The 20,086-nt window shown below is 46.7% G+C and overlaps 1 protein-coding gene across 2 annotated transcripts in view; it reads left to right on the forward strand.

Annotated features, from left to right (window-relative positions):
• The first annotated feature begins 283 nt into the window (after positions 1 to 283).
• Positions 284 to 20,086, forward strand: part of LOC137563129 (zinc finger matrin-type protein 1-like) — a 72,050-nt gene continuing 52,247 nt past the window's right edge. For both annotated transcript variants that reach the window (XM_068275208.1, XM_068275217.1), the window contains exon 1: positions 284 to 467. In XM_068275208.1, coding sequence (XP_068131309.1) covers positions 344 to 467 — 124 coding nt within the window. In that variant the 5' untranslated portion in view covers positions 284 to 343. The remainder of the gene's footprint in view (positions 468 to 20,086) is intronic.

A 20,086-nucleotide genomic window follows, 5' to 3' on the forward strand; every position in this document is an offset into this window, starting at 1 on the left:
AAATCATTTATACATAAGTATTGTAAAAATGAAGCACTTTTGTATTACATTATTTTCACTGGAGATACTCTTTAAACCTGTTAAACTAAGTAAATAATGCAACAGATTGCTTTTGCATTACTTCTGGTGGCGCTTGTGCCTATAGTGGTCAGCGGAAACCTCTTTGCCAGAAAGGAAGATGGCGCCCGCCGCACTTCCTCCCCTCTTTTCCTGGAGACGAGGCCACGCCTTTCCCCAGCTGTCCCGCACGTCCTCGCTGGGCTCGTCAGCAGTGACGTCAGCAGCAGCCCCGCCACTGGCCAGTTCCTTCCCTCGGAGGGTGGGGGAAGTAGCAGAGTGAGCTATGGCGTCGGAGGGTGCCATCATCCCGCAGCTAGTGGAGAGTATAACACAGCACAGCAGCCCGGCTGCAGCCACTTGTAGCGGGCCCATGGCAGGGGGTGACTTTAGTAGTAGTGCCCAGACAGGTGAGTTGTGAGTGAGCCCAGGGAAGGTCGGGGCCAGGGCGTCCCCAGCAAGTCCCAGGCCATGCTGAGAGTTGTGGTGCTCCCACCAGCTGAGCCCCACAGGCTGCACTACATCATACTCAGGCTGTGGTTGTTTCCTCTGTCTTCCTCCTGTAGCTCTTCCCTGGTGGCCAGTGTTGCCTTTAGTTTGGGACTGGTCATCTCCCAGGCCCGTTTCTCCCAATAGGCCAATAAGGCAGTGACTGCAGCTTTTGCAGAGGTTACAAAATGCCTGGATAGCAGAACTTCCTGCTGTATGTCCCTTAGTTGGAGGCGTTTAGCTTTTATGGCATTACCATATCCAACTTGAGGGGCTAAACTTCTATGCTTCTGTTCTGTGGATTGGGGTGAGGTCGGTGTAGGATGATAATTTAACTTGCCTGTATGACATAAATAGGCCTAAGGCAAGATGTGCTGTTATTTCTAATGAAATAATGGCACTTTTGAGACCACTAAGGCTAGGAGCACATGTGTGCGAAAAATCATGAGGTTTTCTGCCATGCTCATTTCTGTGTTGTTTTTGAATGCGTTACCATTTTTTGTATGTTCACATTTTAAATAATGTACCTTTTTTTTTTTTGATAGGGAAAAATACAGTACCCAATCTTTTTCCCCTTAGGAAAGCATTGTATGTAAATCGCATGTGATTCACATACAGTATGTGGGAAAGCCCAGCATGTCTTGTTTTTTTTTTTTAAGTGGTATATTGCAATTGCAAATGGCAGAGAGCTGCCATTTGCAATGCGGCCCATAGACTTGCATAAAGGGGGCAACTGTGCGTTTTCCACTGCAGGAAAGCGCAAGCGGTTCAAACTAGTGTATTCCCAGCCTAAGATTTATATTTAAGAAAAAAAAGCTATCAATTTGCTCATTATGCAGGGGATTGGGTGCTAGTTCACTTTAGGGGAATCAGAAGGAAGCCTCATAGGGAACAGTTCAACAATCACAGTACCCTCTTTCAGCACAAAGCACTGTGATTCACCATATAATGTGGGTGCAGTTTACTGCAATCTATTGGAAACTTATTTTTTTGAGTGAGTGCCGTCCACCCAATTATGTTAGCTGAATTTCCATACGAGGTTTCCTGCTGGGTCCTTTAAAGCGGAACTGGAAATACAATAAGGACCAGGGGTGTTTTGCCTGATCTGTGCTGCGTGGGCTCTCCAGCCCGCAGCACAGATCAGGATAGAGCCAGGGCGATCAGACTTACCCCCTTTTTTCCCCACTAGGGGATGTCCTGCTGGGGTGGTCTGATTGCCGCCGGCTTGCTGCGCTTTGCGGGGGGGCTCTTCAAAGCCCCCCTCCGCAGCGTTTTCGGCGCTCCCTTCCTCTCCGTCTCTCCCTCCATGGGCTGCGCAGGATGGATATCCGTCCTGCGCATTGTAGGATAGGCCTCAGCCTATCATATGCCGGCCAATCAGAGGCCAGGGATCGCCGATCTGCCTTACGGCGCTGCTGCGCAGCAGCGCCGTATGATGTAAACAGTGGGGATTTCTTCCCCGCTTGTTTACATTTTGCCAGCGAGCCGCGATCGGCGGCTCTCCGGCTGTTCACGGAGACACCCTCCGTGAACTGACATGGAAAAGCCGCTCGATCGAGCTGCCGTTTCCATGGAAAACCTATCGGCGTTAGGCAGTCGTTAAGTGGTTAGGCACACTGATTCACTTACCTGGGGCTTCCCCAAGCCCCCAGCAGCCATCCTGTCCCGCGCTGGTCCTGCCTGAGCCTCCGTTCTGAGGCTTTGAATTACTGTGGCGAGATCGCTGTCAGTGATCTCAATACAGAGTTACAGCGCCACCCGGAGGACCCTCAAATCCGGAAATAATGATGCCGCTAGGGAGGCTAAAAGAGAATCTGAAAGAACACCCCCCCCCCGGGGGACACTTACCGCGGGAGAGGGAAGCCTCTGGATCCTGATGAGGCTTCCCCCATCCTCCTAAGCCTCAGAGATCCAGCGCTCGCTTGCAGTAGCACCTGCAATATTTACCTGCTCAGGTGAAAGTCGCCTGCGCAGTAGAGGAGACCCAGTTGGACTCAGCTATTTCCGTCGGAGTCGGATTGGAAAGCTGTACCTGCGGTAGGTAAATATTTACCGCACCGGTTCCTTGCCAGTGTTCGGGGACTGCCAGTGCTGTTTCACAGAGGCTTAGGGGGACGAGGAAGCCTCATTAGGATCCAGAGGCTTCCCCCCCCCCCCCCCGTGTGAGGGGGGGCAGGGGGGGGATCTTCCAGATTCTTTTAACCACCCTGACTTGCCCCTCCCAAGGTTAGTGTCCCGGGGAGGGAGGGGGGTCCTTAAAGATTTTCTTTAACCTCCTTAGCGGTAACCCCGTGCTGGACACTGGGTAAGCCGCTGGAGGGTGCCGCTCAGGCCCTGCTGGGCCGATTTGCATCATTTTTTCAAACACGCAGCTAGAACTTTGCAAGCTGCGTGTTTGTTGCGATCGCCGCCGCCGATGCGCCGCTACCCGTCGCGATACATGGGCTCCTCCTCCCCCGCATACCCAGGCTGCGCTATGGAGTGGATCGGGATTCCCTGTGATGCCGATGACGTCACTCCGTTCATCGCCATGGCGACGGGGGAAGCCCTCAAGGAAATCCCGTTCAGAATGGGCAAGCGGCGGCGATCGGAGGGGACGGGCAGACGCCGCAGGGAGGGGGGAAGCGTGTAGCTAGCGCTAGGCTAGCTACATGCTAAAAAAAAAGTGAGGAAAACCCTCCCGCGGCCGCGCAGCCGCACAATTCATACCGCCAGGGAGGTTAAAGGAAACCTGAGACTAAGGCCGCTTTTCTATGGACTGTTTAGCTGTGTGCTCAGCAAGCAGTTACCAGGCAGCATTGACCAGGCAGCAACTTGCAGTGAGCAGTTGTGAGAGTTTGAGAGGCATTTCACTGCCTATCAACAGTCCGTGGAAAAGAGGCCTAACTACGTTGTATACTTTGTTTTATACTTACCTGGGGCTTCCTCCAGCCCCCTTGAGGCAGCTCGGTCCCTCGTCGTCTCCCCAGGGCGCTTCTGTACCTCACTGGACGGCATGGTTTTCAGTCGTGCTTTGTCGCACATGCCCAGCCACGCGTATTCCTCCATTGTGCTTCCGTGGCCAGGAGCGGTTTAAGCACTCTTCAGCCATAATACCGAGCCGTCCTGCAGGGGGCAGGAGCGGCCCAGGGAGTCTGCGACGGACCTTGAGATGCATTTCATAATTGCATGCTAATTTTGATGCAAATTGCTTGCAGCTTAGAATTGAACTACACAAAACCATAAGGAACGTGATTGGCCCAGTTTTAGGGTTGCATACATTTGAAATGTTTACATGCAAACTGGAATTATTTGCATCTTACTATATTGATTGTCGATAAAATGCAAATCATTCTGAGCTGATTGAAATTGCTGTGCAAATATTATGAAAACTTATGCAGCTTGAAAATGGACCACGGCAACATTTTGCATAAACACAGAATTATTTGCATCTCATTGAAAGTGCCTACTTATGAGTAAACTAAAATTACACAGACAGGTAAGAGGAGCTGGTAGAACAGGTATGGGGAAATTCGAGATCTACAAATAGGCAAGTTTAATTAGCAACCTACACCTTAACCTCAACCACAGAAATAAATAAAAAAAACTATTAATAATAGGAAACCCCAGTCTCCCTTCTATGTATGTCCTGGGAGTAATTACAGCCTCATTAATGTGCTCTGGGAGTGGGATTAATTGCGCAGTGTGTTTAGGGAGCAGTGCTCTTTCTAGTTCTGGATGCGCAATATGTGAGTAAGATATTCTCATAAACCTGTGTGTAGTATGCTACTGGGAACCTCTTAAAGGTTCCAGAAATGCCTAACAATGCTACTAGAACCTAAAATGTACTCTCAGTGCAAGCACATTCACAGCAGTCTCCACCGGTATCCCTGGAATAGTAAGTGTACAATATATATATTGTCAGACTGCGTCATATATGCTTATACTTGCCACCGTGTCTAATAAGCAGGGGAGCTGTGTGTATCTGGCAGCTTTGGAGATCCCCTGGAATTTTACACTACTGGATGCTGTCTTGGGGAAAAGCCTTATTTCTTTTTTGTGTGGCACTTTGAGTCCATGACTTTTATTTTTGTTTTTACTTAGGATTTCAACACCCACTCTCTTGCTTTCATATATGATGTGATTGGGAGCCCCCTGGACCTGGTTTATAACAAGCTGTTGATCTGGGGAGCCCCTTTATCATTTCTGTATATGGCATAATAAAGTTAACCACACCTTCCTTGACAAGCCTTTCCATCTAGTGTTTTTTATATGTACAATTTTTTTCGTTTCGTTTTTTGTTGGTGATCTTTGAATTTACATATCTTGAAATTTACCTCACCTTGTATATTAATGGACATTTATTTATTGTATTTATAAAGCGCCAACATATTACGCAGCACTGACATAATCCAATCTCTAGATTGATAACTTAAGCCTGGTACACATATCCAATTTTGATTGGCCAATTTTACCTCTTCCTTGTAGTGTGAGGACTTTCCTACACCATCGGTTTGTAGTGTTCGAAATCTGTTGTCCCCATGCCACATGGAGGTGGTAAATGTGGTTAGTGATTGGCCAATCAGAATTGGATGTGTGCACACCCTTAAGTTACATTTACAGTGGTGCGTTATGACGTAATGGCTGCATTGCAATGCTTCACCTATGCAACCTTCACGGTGCTGCAAGTGCGTTGTGGTACAATGGGGTGTTTGGGATCGTGACGCGCTGCATGCAATACATTATTGCAAATTGTGCCGGGTGACAGTGCAGCACACTTTGCATTGACTGTATGCAGTGCGTGGATAATGTGCTGCGCCACTTCCGTGCCGGCTTTCTCTGGCCCCTTAAAGTGGATCTGAGATAAACTCATTGCATAATTGTGTTCCTTTCATATAGTTTATAGGGCATGCCTCAAGCCAAATACTTTTTTGTTTTAATACTCTTAATTCCTTGTAAACTAAACAAGCCACACCCACAGCTTTTCACAGTACCATGGCACTGTAGCAAGGGCTTATGGGAGCTCAGTCTGGGCAGTAGGAGGTTACTACTAGTCAGAGATTTCAGAGGCAGTGGGGACTGAATTTACACACAGGCAAGCTGATAGCATCTCCAGCCCTCAGGCCTGTGACAAACAGAACATGGTTGCCCTCATTGTATCACAGGAATAATCGTAAACCGTTGAAGCAGTTTGCAGATAGATATGCTGTGTAAACTATCTAAACTTTAGATAAGATATATAGACAAGTTACTTGTTATAGTTAGTTTTCATCTTGGATCCGCTTTAAGGACCAGAGAAGGCTGGTTTGAAAAAATGGCGCTTACCAACGTCACGCCACACTGACCTGCTACCGCTGTCCACGCTGTTCTCCCATCATTGTAGCCCCTCATTCTGCTGTCCCTATGATGACAGAGCCCCTTGAGCCGGTCTGGAGCCGATTCCATTGCCTCCTGACCCTGTGATCAATGTGAGGCAATTTGATTGAGGTCAGGAGCCAATGAAATCGGCTCCAGACCGGCTCAGGGAGCTCTGCCGTCATAGGGACAGCAGAGGGAGGAGGGATAACTGAAATCTCCGCCCTGGCAGGAAAAACATGTTTCAAACTGGATGTAGATTTCATCTCAGCACAGTCTGAAAGCGGTTAAAGGAGAACTGTAGTGAGAGGTATATGGAGGCTGCCATATTTATTTCCTTTTAATCAATACCAGTTGCCTGGCAGCCCTGCTGGTCTATTTCTCTGCAGTAGTATCTGAATAACACCTGAAACAAGCATGCAGCTAGTCTTGTCAGATCATCCTTGGCGGCGTCCATGGCTGCTGGAGGGCACCGCTCAGGCCCTGCTGGGCCGATTTTGACAATTAAAAAAAAAAACCACGCAGCTAGCACTTTGCTAGCTGCGTGTGGGGGACGATCGCCGCCAATGTGCCGCTATCCGCCGCGTAAGGCCCCCCCCCGAGACCCCTGCGCAGGCTGGCCAATCAGTGCCAGGCAGCAGTGAGGGGTGGATCGGGACCCCCGATGACGTCACAACGTCGTTTGACGTCAGTGGCCATGACGGGGAAAGCCCTCCAAGAAATCCCGTTCAGATTAGCCTATGGGCTAATGCGCCGGAAGCGATCGGAAAGGTGAGTAAGACGCCGCCGGGAGGGGGGAATCATGTAGCTAGCGCTAGGCTAGCTACATGATTAAAAAAAAAAGATCTTAATTGAACGCCAAGGTGGTTAAAGTCTGAAACACCTGATCTGCTGCATGCTTGTTCATGGGTTATGGCTAATAGTATTAGAGGCAGAGGATCAGCAGGGCTGCCAGGCAACTGGTATTGATTAAAAGGAAATAAATATGGCAGCCTCCGTATACCTCTCTCTTCAGTTCCCCTTTAAAGGAGAACTGTAGTGAGAGGTATATGGAGGCTGCCATATTTCCTTTTAAGCAATACCAGTTGCCTGGCAGCCCTGCTGATCTATTTGGCTGAAGAAGTGTCTGAATCACACCAGAAACAAGCATGCAGCTAATCTTGTTATATCTGTGAAGATTGTCAGAAAAACCTGATCTGCTGCATGCTTGTTTAGGGTCTATGGCTGAAAGTATTAGAGGCAGAGGAACATCAGGATAGCTAGGTAACTGGTATTGCTTAAATGGAAATAAATATTGCAGCCTCCATACACCTCTCTCTACAGTTCTCCTTTAAAGGGAAACTAAAGTGGAGGGATATGGAAGTTGACATTTAATCTCATACAGTACCAGTTTCCTGGCAGTCCTGCTGATCCTCTTCTTCTAATGCTGTAAATACAAAATTAGATTTTTCTGCAGATTTACTACTGGAAATAGTTGATCCAGTGTTTCCATTCATAATCCCCCCGCCGCCACTTCCGATGGAAGCCTATGTCACTTCCCCTAGTTACAATGTAATGATACATTGTATCACGCTAATAGGATTTTTGCTCAGCAGGCACAAATAGTAAAATAAACCTACTGACTTTAGGGGGGGGGGGGGGGAATATCTGGCAAGAGGGCATATAATTAATATTGTGCTAAAGATTAGTGATGGATGTAAAACAGAAAAAATGCACCTTTATTTCCAAATAAAATATTGTCCCCATACATTGTACTAGGGATAACAGTTTAACGTTGCAATAACCTGGACAAATGGCCAAATAAAATGTGTGGATTTTAATTATGGTAGCGTGAATTATTTTAAAACTATAATGGCTGAAAACGTATTCTTATTATTCCCATCATAATGCATTTCGAATAAAATAATTCTTAGCATAATGTACCACCAAAAGAAAGCCTAATTGGTGGCGGAAAAAAACAAGGTATAGATCATTTCGTTGTGATAAGTAGTGATAAAGTTATTGGGGAATGAATAGGAGGAGCGCAGACAGGTGAAAATTCCTCTCGTCCATAAGGTGAAAAATAACTGCGGGCTGAAATTGTTAATAATAAAAGTGGAGATTTATTGGAGCCGTTGGAGAGTTTTTTAGGGCTGGTTCACATTGGGGAGATTCTTCAGCTCTTTGCTGATTACCGGCGATCAGCAAAGCGCTGCTACAATGGCCTCGATTCATAAAAGTGCTGTCGGTAAGGTAAACTCGAGCGGGGAAACACCGCTGTCGGTATTTCAGCCTTCAGGGTGGTAATTCATAAAAATGTTGCCTGTTGAGATATGCGTGCGGAGATATTCTGCTATAGGCTGGCGTTAGGCTGTCCTACGCATGCGGAAACAGGAGAAGCTGGCCGAGTCCCTCCGTGCGGTGTTCTCTGCTGCAGCTGCTTGGGAGGTCTGTCCCATTCACTGCAATGTATTCCGCACGCTTCTCGCCACATCAGAGGTAGCGGTAATCCCCGTCCGCATACCGCTACCCCTAATCTTTATGAATTGACATTTGTTACTTTTGGTAAGCTAATCACCGCGCAAGGCGGTGATTTATCACTCTGCTCGCGAATGTCAGCTTTTCATGCGGAAAAAGCCTTTATGAATACAGATTTTGCTGTGTGGTCGGTAAAGTGAGCCGTTTTCAGCATTTCCGCATGCGGAAATGCTTTATGAATCGAGGCCAATGTATCCCTATGGACACATTCACACTGCAGAGGTTGCAATTTCGACTAATTGCAAATGTGCTGCATGCATAGTTTTGGGGGCGATTGTTCTGTGATTCCTGTTCTATTGAACGTGAATCGCAAGATTTTTCCCACAAAACGCGGTCGCGGACCCAAACACTGGCAAAGCGCCGAGTGTGAACCAGGCCTTAGATGTGTTCTACTACAGGCAACTGGTATTAAAGTAAATAAAGCAGGAAACCTCATAGGGACAATTACTACACAGACTCCCGAAACCACAAATGCAAATAAAATTGCAGAGTAATCGTATGGCTTTGCATTTTCCATGTTTTATGCATTTTTAACGATTGTAGTAGCTGTCATTGGATGCAGCATCTCACTTAACAAAGGCGGAGGAGTAGCTAGGTAGAATTCTATTTCATTATTATGCTGTGAGTGCAATAAGGTCAAAGACTGTTGTTTTTTTTTTGTTTTTTTTTATTTTGTTCCTCTTTAGCACAGGCTCATTTTGTCATAGGACTTTTAATGGACATCTGTGCAGCCAATAGCTGCAGTTGGGGAGTGCGCAGCGAGTGGAATGTATGTCTAGCCCAGGAATGGGACAAATAAAGCCTGGTGACCACTTTCAATTATGATTGGCCTATCACTGACCAATTGTCAGTGGAAGCTGAGAGCTGGTGAGTAGCCTCATTTGCTCTGCTAGTAATGCTGCATAGGGAGCGGCAGTAAAGGTAGCTCATCTGCTGACTGCTACCTTCACTGGGGGCACACTTGGATGCCTTTACTGGGGGAGCTTATTTCCTGCTTAACCCTCCTGGCGGTTAATTTTTTTTGCCAAATTGGCAAAAATCCTTTTTTTTGTTTTTTTTTTTTTGTTTCATGTAAAGCTACCAGAGTGGTAGCTACATGAAACACCACTAGAGGGCGCATGTGTCCCTCTAGTGCGATCGTCGCCGGCATCAATAGCAAACAGGGGAACGCGTATATAATGCGCTCCCCTGTTTGGCTTCTGACGTCAGACACCTCCGATCCAGCCCATAGCGCTGCCCGGAACTCATTGGTCCGGGCAGTGCAGGGCTCTGGCGGTGTGGGGCCTCTTACGCCGCTGCGTACGGGCGATCGCGATTGAGCTGTACGCGCGGCTAGCAAAGTGCTAGCTGCGCGTACAGCATTTTAAATGGAGCAAATCGCTCCACCAGGGGCTGAGATATCTTCCTGCGCGGCATAGCCCGAGCTTAGCTCGGGCTTACCACCAGGAAGGTTAAAGTGGGGTCCTATCTTAGGCTGAGGGCATACAGTGGCTTGCAAAAGTATTTGGCCACCTTGAAGTTTTCCACATTTTGTCACATTACTGCCAGAAACATGAATCAATTTTATTGGAATTCCACGTGAAAGACCAATACAAAGTGGTGTACACGTGAGAAGTGGAATGAAAATCATACATGATTCCAAACATTTTTTTACAAATCAATAACTGCAAAGTGGGGTGTTCGTAATTATTCGGCCCCCTGAGTCAATACTTTGTAGAACCACCTTTTGCTGCAATTACAGCTGCCAGTCTTTTTTAGGGTATGTCTCTACCAGCTTTGCACATCTAGAGACTGAAATCCTTGCCCATTCTTCTTTGCAAAACAGCTCCAGCTCAGTCAGATTAGATGGACAGCGTTTGTGAACAGCAGTTTTCAGATCTTGTCACAGATTCTCGATTGGATTTAGATCTGTGCTTTGACTGGGCCATTCTAACTTATGAATATGTTTTGTTTTAATCCATTCCATTGTTGCCCTGGCTTTATGTTTAGGGTCATTGTCCTGCTGGAAGGTGAACCTCCGCCCCAGTCTCAAGTCTTTTGCAGACTCCAAGAGGTTTTCTTCCAAGATTGCCCTGTATTTGGCTCCATCCATCTTCCCATCAACTCTGACCAGCTTCCCTGTCCCTGCTGAAGAGAAGCACCCCCAGAGTATGATGCTGCCACCACCATATTTGACAGTGGGGATGGTGTGTTCAGAGTGATGTGCAGTGTTAGTTTTCTGCCACACATAGTGTTTTGCATATTGGACAAAAAGTTCTATTTTGGTCTCATCTGACCAGAGCACCTTCTTCCACATGCTTGCTGTGTCCGTCACATGGCTTGTGGCAAACTGCAAACGGGACTTCTTATGCTTTTCTGTTAACAATGGCTTTCTTCTTGCCACTCTTCCATAAAGGCCAACTTTGTGCAGTGCACGACTAATAGTTGTCCTACAGACATATTTCCCCACCTGAACTGTAGATCTCTGCAGCTTGTCCAGAGTCACCATGGGCCTCTTGGCTGCATTTCTGATCAGCACTCTCCTTGTTCGGCCTGTGAGTTTAGGTGGACAGCCTTGTCTTGGTAGGTTTACAGTTGTGCCATACTCCTTCCATTTCTGAATGATCGCTTGAACAGGGCTCCGTGGGATGTTCAAGGATTTTTGTAGCCTAAGTCTGCTTTAAATTTCTCAATAACTTTATCCCTGACCTGTCTGGTGTGTTCTTTGGACTTCATGGTGTTGTTGCTCTCAATATTCTCTTAGGCAACCTCTGAGGCAGTCACAGAGCAGCTGTATTTGTACTGACATTAGATTACACACAGGTGCACTCTATTTAGTCATTAGCCCTCATCAGGCAATGCCTATGGGCAACTGACTGCACTCAGACCAAGGAGGGCTGAATAATTACGAACACCCCACTTTGCAGTTATTTGTAAAAAATGTTTGGAATCATGCATGATTTTTCGATCCACTTCTCACGTGTACACCACTTTGTGTTGGTCTTTCACGTGGAATTCCAATAAAATTGATTCATGTTTGTGGCAGTAATATGACAAAATGTGGAAAACTTCAAGGGGGCCGAATACTTTTGCAAACCACTGTATTTGATTTTCAGTACTAGAGTGGGGTTCATCTGCTGTCTGAACTGGGATTGACCTAGTATTGCCTTCCAATACTGGGGGGGGGGGGGGGGGCACATCTGCTACCAACATTGGGGGGGATAATGGGGGCATATATGCTACCTATATTGGAAGTTCACTGAACACTGGAGGAATGTCTGGCTACTTTATAGCACTTCAACCTATACTGTGGGTAGCTGCCTAATAATGGGGGCTACATATACTGGGGGGGGGGGGGGTCTACCTGATACTGGGTAACATTTGGCTTCCTATACTGCACCAGGGTAGAAGAGGGGGGTGCACATCTGCTTTAGGAACCCATTGTGGTCCAGGAGTCAGTTTGCCCACCCCGGTGTAACCAGAGGCAAGCTTTACAGTTGAAACATTAAATTTGGCCAAACATTAAATTGCAGTATCACATATGGTAATTGGTTGAACATGAACTGATAGTGAGTTGTCAGTATGGGCCATCAGGGGTGTTAAAGGTGACAATTGTGGCATTCGTCTCTCAAGCACTGTCTATTCAAATGAATGGAAGCACTTTTTAAACACCGGTTACAGTTTTTCACGTCCATGTAAACTTGCTACTAGTAATGGAAAATTAGATTTAACGGTGCAGCCTGCAACGGAGGGGCGGTTAACTTGCCTATGCCGCCACCTTAGCCGATGTGCTCCACCTGCGTTCCAGTATCACTCGCATGCTTCCTTCTTCGCAGTTGGAGGAAGCATAGGAGTGATGTGGAGCGCATTGGCTGAGGCGGCAGCATAAGTTAACCCCCCTCTGCTGCGGGCATCACTCTAATTTTGATTGACTAGCTACGTACTCGTAGTGCCCAACACTAGTGCAGAAAAGCGTTTGGCAGCAACTAAACGAGATGCAAAAGGCGATGCCCCCTTAAAGAGAACCCGAGGTGTGTTTAAAGAATGTTATCTGCATACAGAGTCTGGATCTGCCTTTACAGCCCAGCCTCTGTTGCTATCCCAAACCCCACTAAGGTCCCCCTGCACTCTGCAATCCCTCATAAATCACAGCCATGCTCTGAGGCTGTGTTTACATCTGTAGTGTCAGTCTCAGCTGCTCCCCCGCCTCCTGCATAGCTCCGGTCCCTGCCCCCGTCCCTTCCCTCCAATCAGCAGGGAGGGACGGGATGTAGGCGGGGACTGGAGTTCTGCAGGAGGCGGGGAGAGCAGATGACTGATACTATAGAGATAAACACAGCCAGCTCTGACAAGCTGTTTGTCAGCAGCGTGGCTGTGATTTATAAGGGATTGCAGAGTGCAGGAGGACCTTAGTGGGGTTTGGGATAGCAACAGAGGCTGAGCTGTATAGGCAGATCCAGCCTCTGTATGCAGATAATATTCTTCAAACCCACCTCGGGTTCTCTTTAAAGGATACCCAAGGTGACATGAGATAGACATGTGTATTTACAGTGCCTAGGACACCCATAACTATGCTGTGTTCCTTTTTTTTGTTTGCCTGAAAGAGTTAAATATCAGGTATATAAGTGGCTGACTTAGTCCTGACTCAGACAGGAAGTGACTACAGTGTTACCCTCATTATAACTATAAACTACCCTCATTATAACTATAAAAAAACTTTCCTAGCAGTAAAGGGCTTCTGAGAGCAGGAAAGAGATAAAAAGGATCAATAGTTCATAGATTTTAGCTCTGGCATAGTTCAATGAATGTGTCATTGAGCAAAAACAATAAAACTGTTAAAACTTAAAGGGATACTGTAGGGGGGTCGGGGGAAAATGAGCTGAACTTACCCGGGGCTTCTAATGGTCCCCCGCAGACATCCTGTGCCCGCGCAGCCACTCACCGATGCTCCGGCCCCGCCTCCAGTTCACTTCTGGAATTTCTGACTTTAAAGTCAGAAAACCACTGCGCCTGCACGCCCGTGTCCTCGCTCTCGCTGATGTCACCAGGAGTGTACTGCGCAGACACAGACCATACTGGGCCTGCGCTGTGCGCTCTTGATGACATCAGCGGGATCGAGGACACGGCAATGCAGGCGCAGTGGTTTTCTGACTTTAAAGTCAGAAATTTCAGAAGTGAACTGGAGGCGGGGCCGGAGCATCGGTGAGTGGCTGCGCGGGCACAGGATGTCTGCGGGGGACCATTAGAAGCCCCGGGTAAGTTCAACTAATTTTCCCCTGACCCCCATACAGTATCCCTTTAAAAAGTAGATTTAAATACTCTGAAGCAAGTCTAAATTCTCTTTATTATGTATTCATATGAATCTCCCTCAACTCTGCTTAACCGCCGCTATCCCGCGGCAAAACGAGGGGTTTAACCTGAAAGATAAATCGAATTTAAATCGAAATTGTGATCACCAAGATCACAATTTCGGAATCGTCAAAGCGGCAATTATCGCGATCACGTCATTTTCACATGGGGGAAGGTTGAAGAAGTGTGCTTGGCAAAACTCCGGGTTCCTGTATGTCACATGACATACAGGAAGTATTCCGTGCATTAGAAGCTATGTCCAGAACTGATGCAACTTGGTGGACAGAGGAGGCACAGAGACACAGAGAGAGCGGGCACAGAGACACAAAAGGGGCAAGAGAGAGACCCAGAGGAGGCATAAAGGGGGCACAAAGAGAGACAGAGGAGGGAACAACTAGGCAAAGAGGGGGAACAAAGCTTGATTGGAAGGAAACCGTGCATCGAATCGAAATCGCAATTTCAGACAGATATCGCTCAATTCAATTTTTTCCTAAAATCTTTCAGGCCTAGTTTATACCCTCCAAATCCCTTCTGCAAAATCCACGACTTTCTTGGGGGTAGATTTTGCTGCTCATGGAGGCAGAGCTATGAACTGCAGCTCCGCCTCCATGTGCGTCAATCGCCGCAAGGATCTCCGCCTCTCCCCGCCCCTCTCAGTGAAGGAAGACTGGGTGAGGCAGCAATCAGCTGGGATTGACGCGTGAAGAGGGAGAGCTACAGCCATTAGCTCTGCCTCAATCAGGAAGAGCTCCCAGGACACAGGAGGGGATTTGGGGGGGTATAAACCCCTTGTTTTGCCGCGGGATAGCGGCAGTTTAGCAGGGCTGAGGGTGATTCAAATGAATACAAGTTAATAAAGAGAATTAAGACTCGCTTCAAAGTCTCTAATCGTAAAATAAAACTGGAATATCTTAAAATGTAATTTTTAGAAAAAGGAAGATGGATACAATTGTTTTTCATTAGTTTTTTTTTCACCTCGGGTGTCCTTTAAAGGGGAACTGAAGAGAGAGGTATATGGAGGCTGTCATGTTTATTTCCTTTTAATCAATACCAGTTGCCTGGCAGCCCTGCTGGTCTATTTCTCTGCAGTAGTATCTGATTAAAACCAGAAACAAGCATGCAGCTAGTCTTGTCAGATCAGACTTATAAGTCTGAACCACTGAAACACCTGATCTGCTGCCTGCTTGTTCAGGGGCTATGGCTAATAGTATTAGAGGCAGAGGATCAGCAGGGCTGCCAGGCAACTGGTATTGTCTAAAAGGAAATAAACATGACAGCCTCCATATACCTCTCTCTTCAATTCCCCTTTAAAGAGACCCTGTAACAAAAAAAATAAAAGGTCCCTTTGGGGGTACTCACCTCAGTAGGGGGAAGCCTCTGGATCCTAATGCAGCTTCCCCATCCTCCTGTGTCCCACGGCGGTCTCCCGTTGAATGCACAGCCGACAGTTTGTCAGGCTGTGCAATATTTACTTTTTCTGGCTCCAGCGGGGGGGCTGTTGCGGCTCTCTGCTCGGAGATAGGCAGAAATAGCTGATCTCTGTCGGGTCCGCTCTACTGCGCAGGTGCAGGAGACTTGTGCCTGTGCAGTAGAGCGGGCTGACAGCGATCGGCTATTTCTGCCCATCCCCCAGTAGAGAGTCTATACTGCGCCTGTGCTGGAGCCAGGAAGGTAAATATTTAAATATTTACGTCCCCCCCCTTGGCACAGCGAGTCTTGGCAATGTCCTACATTGAGTCGATGTTTGTCCCCAGGAGTCCCCCCCTGGATGGTTTTAAAGATCAGATAGCTGTAATATCTTCAGCCAGCAGTAGGCTAGCTAGCAGTGGTGGCCGGCGCAGCTGCAGTCTCTCTATGGGGAGGATCGGGTCTGTGCATGACGTCATGTTCAATCCTCCCCATAGTGAAGACCGGAGCTGTCCGGGGAGGCTGTGGCGATCGCTGGATCCAGGCTGGGTAATGTATTTAGCGGCGATGGGGGGGGATCATCAGTAATCAGGGAATGCCAGCCACCACTGCTAGCTAGCCTAGTGCTAGCTGAAGATATTACAGCTATCCGATCACTTAAAATCATTCCCAGTTTTTTAAACCTTTGGTATTGTGAAGGGAAGGACATGTTCCCAGGCACCAGAATTCTACTTTCCTTGGTCTGCCTTTGTATCCCATTCACTCTGTGTGCACCGCATGTTCCTACTTTAAACCACAAAATACGCAGTGATTCCACTTTTGCCAATTCTTTCATTTGCTATAGCGTGTTTGATCAGATTAACTAGAGAACTTACATTAAGGCTAGGTTCACAGTAGGACGTTGCGGTGCTGCATTATAAAGTCTTATCACAGGTTACCTCACTGCAGTAAGTCTGTGACATTCACAGTTTGACGTTAGCATTGCCTTGTAACGTGTAGCATTATGGTACCTCACTGCGGCTGTGCGTTACCTCTAAACGCACACGTTACCTGGTACAGAAAAGCAACCTTTTCATTGCCTGTATGTTTCGCTGTACCTACTGTATGCAACAGTAACGTCGCATTACCACTTTTTTGTTGCAACTTTACAACCCAACGTCCCACTGTGAACCTGCCTAAGGGCCTGAGCCCACTGCTGCGCTTTTAAAAACTCATAGAAATGCATGCGTTTTTCAAGTGTTTTTGAAATGCGTTTTCAGGCGTTTTAGTGCATCAAAACATGTTTAAACGCATCAAACGTTTCAAAACGCTTGAAAAACACATGCATTTCTATGAGTTTTTAACAGCGCAGCAGTGGGCTTAGGCACTAAAATAGGGAAATTGCCATAGCAACGCTTTTGTGTGTGTGTGTGTGTGTGTGTGTGTGTGTGTGTGTGTGTGTGTGTGTGTGTGTGTGTGCGCGCGCGCTCCAACTGAACATTACGCATCATTCAAAAACTTCAGCAGGCAGTGTGTTTCTGTTTCTTCAAAATTTCGTAACACTAGTGGAAACACTGCACGTTTACATTATAGTGGCCATTGTTACGATTGGAAAATGGCATGTGTTCCAAAAACGCATCCAGTGGCAGCGGGCCCTTTGTGGCATCCTCCAGAATTCTTCTTTGTGCCCATGGAAATCCTTGTTTCCACTAGGGGCTCTCTATTACTGCCACACACTGTAGACAGATTTTCAATAAATTTCAGCACTTCATCTGTTGAAAATCTGTGGAGCTGCCTGCTGGGCCCTTAGGTCTCCTCTGTCAAATGTGCTCCTCCTTGGGCTATGCAAAGTGTTGGCTGCACAAGCTCACCTGTTCACCGGCACGCTCCTCCTGTCTTCTCTCCATTGCCACTGGGGCACCTTTACGATGTGACCTAGTGACATGTACTTCGTGTGACCACGTATATGCCCCCGGGACATGGGTTATGGGCGCCTTCGTGGTAATGGAGAGGAGACAAGGGAGTAGTCTGCGGACAGGTTGGCATGCGCTTCGCTGCAAACACTCTGCTTGGCCCGAGGAGGAGCACATTAAATGGGGGAGACCTGGGGGTCCAGCAGGTGGTGATGGCTTCAGAATACATGCTGAAATCTATTGAAAATCTGTGTACAGTGTGTGGCAGTGATAGAGCCCTTTCTGATTTTGATCAGAGAGGAATCTATTTGTTGGACGAATCTGGTCGCCGTCTATTAGTGTGTGGCCACCTTAAGGTTGGGTCCACACGTGCCTTGGACGGTGACATGGCATTTGAGGTCACTGTCCACTGAACACCTGTTCAGATAGGTCATGCATCAGGCATGTTGTATTGCTATTATGACATGTCTGACTTTTGTCCAGTGTCTGAGTTTCTGTAATAGAACGGACATGTCGGCACATATCTGAATGGATCCTGTGTTTAGTAAGGATCTGGCGACATGTCTGTTGTGTTCTGTTCCAGAAAACGGCCCGTTATAGCTCCTAGTGTGAACCAGGCCTGGAACACACTAGGAGCGCATTTCTGAGCGCTTTGTGATTTGAAAACTCTTGCTAATGTAATGCTATGGGTGTGATCCCACTTGAGCGATGTGATTTTATAAAAATCCCCCATAGCATTGCATTAGCAAGAGCTTTTTCAAATCACTAGTGCTCAGAAAATGCTGCTAGTGGGTTTGAGCTCTAAATGTGGCTTTAGTTTTGAAAATGCTGCAGATGGCATCAGAGAGGTAAGTATAGACAACATATTATTATACGCACATTGCATTGACCAATGCGTACTGTGCAGTTGGGTTGAGTGTGTGTGTAAAATGGAAAGATTTTTTTTGTTTTTGTACAGTAAAATAGCATTGGGCATGGTGAACAACTTTACTATTGGATTTGGATACTGTGGTAAGGCATGAGCTTGGAGGTAAGTAACTACGAGATATGAGAGATGAAAGGGAATTGAGAACACTGTATACCTTCAAATGCTTTTATGCATTGTGTGACAGAAAATGTAATACGACTACGTGGACTGAGAACTTTGCTTTTCATTAGATGAAATAGAATTGGTAAATGTATGCACTTTATGATTCCTAAGAGCAGAAATCATTCCTGTCACCAGATATAAGGGAATTGGGGGCTCTGCATACAGATACTCTACAGGACATGCTGTGGGGCCCGTGTATAGTGTTAGCTGGAAATTGGGGTCTGTTGTAGCACTAGATACCAAGGGTTAGTTTTTGTACATATAGCAATAGATACAACATTGTGCACTGCCTAAACCACTACGTGGACACCACAGAGTCGTGTATCACAGGACAGAAGGGAATTGGGAACTGTATGCAGTACTACCTAAAAAGGAATGGATGTACATAAAAGCGCTTTTTATGAGACATGACCTACTAGCAATAGCAAGTAAGGATTTTGTATAGCTGTGGAAATAAGCATGAGATTCTGGATACCATCAATTCACTAGATTGCCAGTGTATATTCTATGTACCAGTCGACACCAGAGAAGGCATGTGTCACTAGTGGGATAAGTCGATTGCCTGTGAATTGGTATTTGACCTGCCCTTAAAGGACAACTGTAGTGAGAAGAATATAGAGGCTATCATAGCCCGGCTTATCTATTTGGCTCCTGTAGTGTCTGAATCACACCAGAAACAAGCATGCAGCCAATCTTGTCAGATCTGACCATAACGTCAAACATCTGATCAGCGACTATGGATTATTTATTGTATTTATAAAGCGCCAACATATTACGCAGCGCTGGACATTAATTTAGGTTACAGACAATATTTAGGGGTGACATACAGAAAAATGACAATACAGGAATACATGCAAACCAGATCACACAGCACAGAATGGGTACAAGGTAATGCTTAATCACTGGATGGGAGCATGCAGAATAGGTTACATCAAGAGATTAAAGCAGATCCGAGATGAAAAACCAGTAACTTGTCTATATATGTTACTTAAAGTTTAGATAGTTTACACAACAAATCTAGCTGCAGACAGCTTTAATAGAATATGATTGTCTTCCTGTGATACAATGACAGCAGCCATGTTGTTTGTAAACATTACACAGAGGCAGGCTTCTCTGTATCTTGAGAAAAAAAACCTAATCCCCCCCCCCCCCCTCCTCCCCTCTGCCTCTGAAATCTCTGGCTAGTAATACCTCCTCCTGCCCAGACTGAGCTCCCATGAGCCCTTGCTACTGTCTGAAAGTGCCTTGGCTCTCTGAAAACCCGTGGGCGTGGCTTGTTTAGCTTATAGGGAATTAGAGTATTAAAACAAAAAAATATGTATTTGGCTTGAAGAATGCCCTATAAACAATAGGAAAGGAACACAATTATGCAATGAGTAAATGTTCACCTCGGATCCTCTTTAAGTGAAGAGATTAAGTCGAGTTCACTCGGATCCATAGGATGGGTATATGGCAATGGAGGTGTGTGATCAGGTGGTAGACACAAGGATGAGGACCCTGCCGAAGGCTTACAATCTAGAGGGAGAGGTAGGGACATGAAAGGTAGGGGACCAGAGTTCAGCTGCGGGTTTAGAGCACTAGGGAGGGCAGGTAGGCCAGAGTGAAAAGGTGTGTTTTGAAGGCTGCCTTGAAGATGGAGGGGCAACCCTGATGGGGGAAGCAGTGATGAGCTACGAATTACTAACGGATGAAATCGAAATGGGTTTCATTCGGATTTCATCCTTCTAAAAAGAGCAGGTGAGTGGCTTATTTAGTGAGGTTTAAACTTACCCAGAAACCGTCTTCTTTAATCCGTCTCACGGCACCTCCCACGCTGCGTTCCAATTTGCGGTCACGTGAGTATACACTTCCTCCTCCAACCCGGAAGGAGGAAGTGTTTGTAGTCATGTGACCGCGGATTGGAACGTAGCGTGGGAGGCGCCGTGGGAAGGATTCAAGAAGACGACTTCTGGGTAAGTTTAACCCTCCCTTG

The sequence above is a fragment of the Hyperolius riggenbachi genome, chromosome 1 (genome assembly GCF_040937935.1).
Source record: "Hyperolius riggenbachi isolate aHypRig1 chromosome 1, aHypRig1.pri, whole genome shotgun sequence".
Classification (NCBI taxonomy): domain Eukaryota; kingdom Metazoa; phylum Chordata; class Amphibia; order Anura; family Hyperoliidae; genus Hyperolius; species Hyperolius riggenbachi.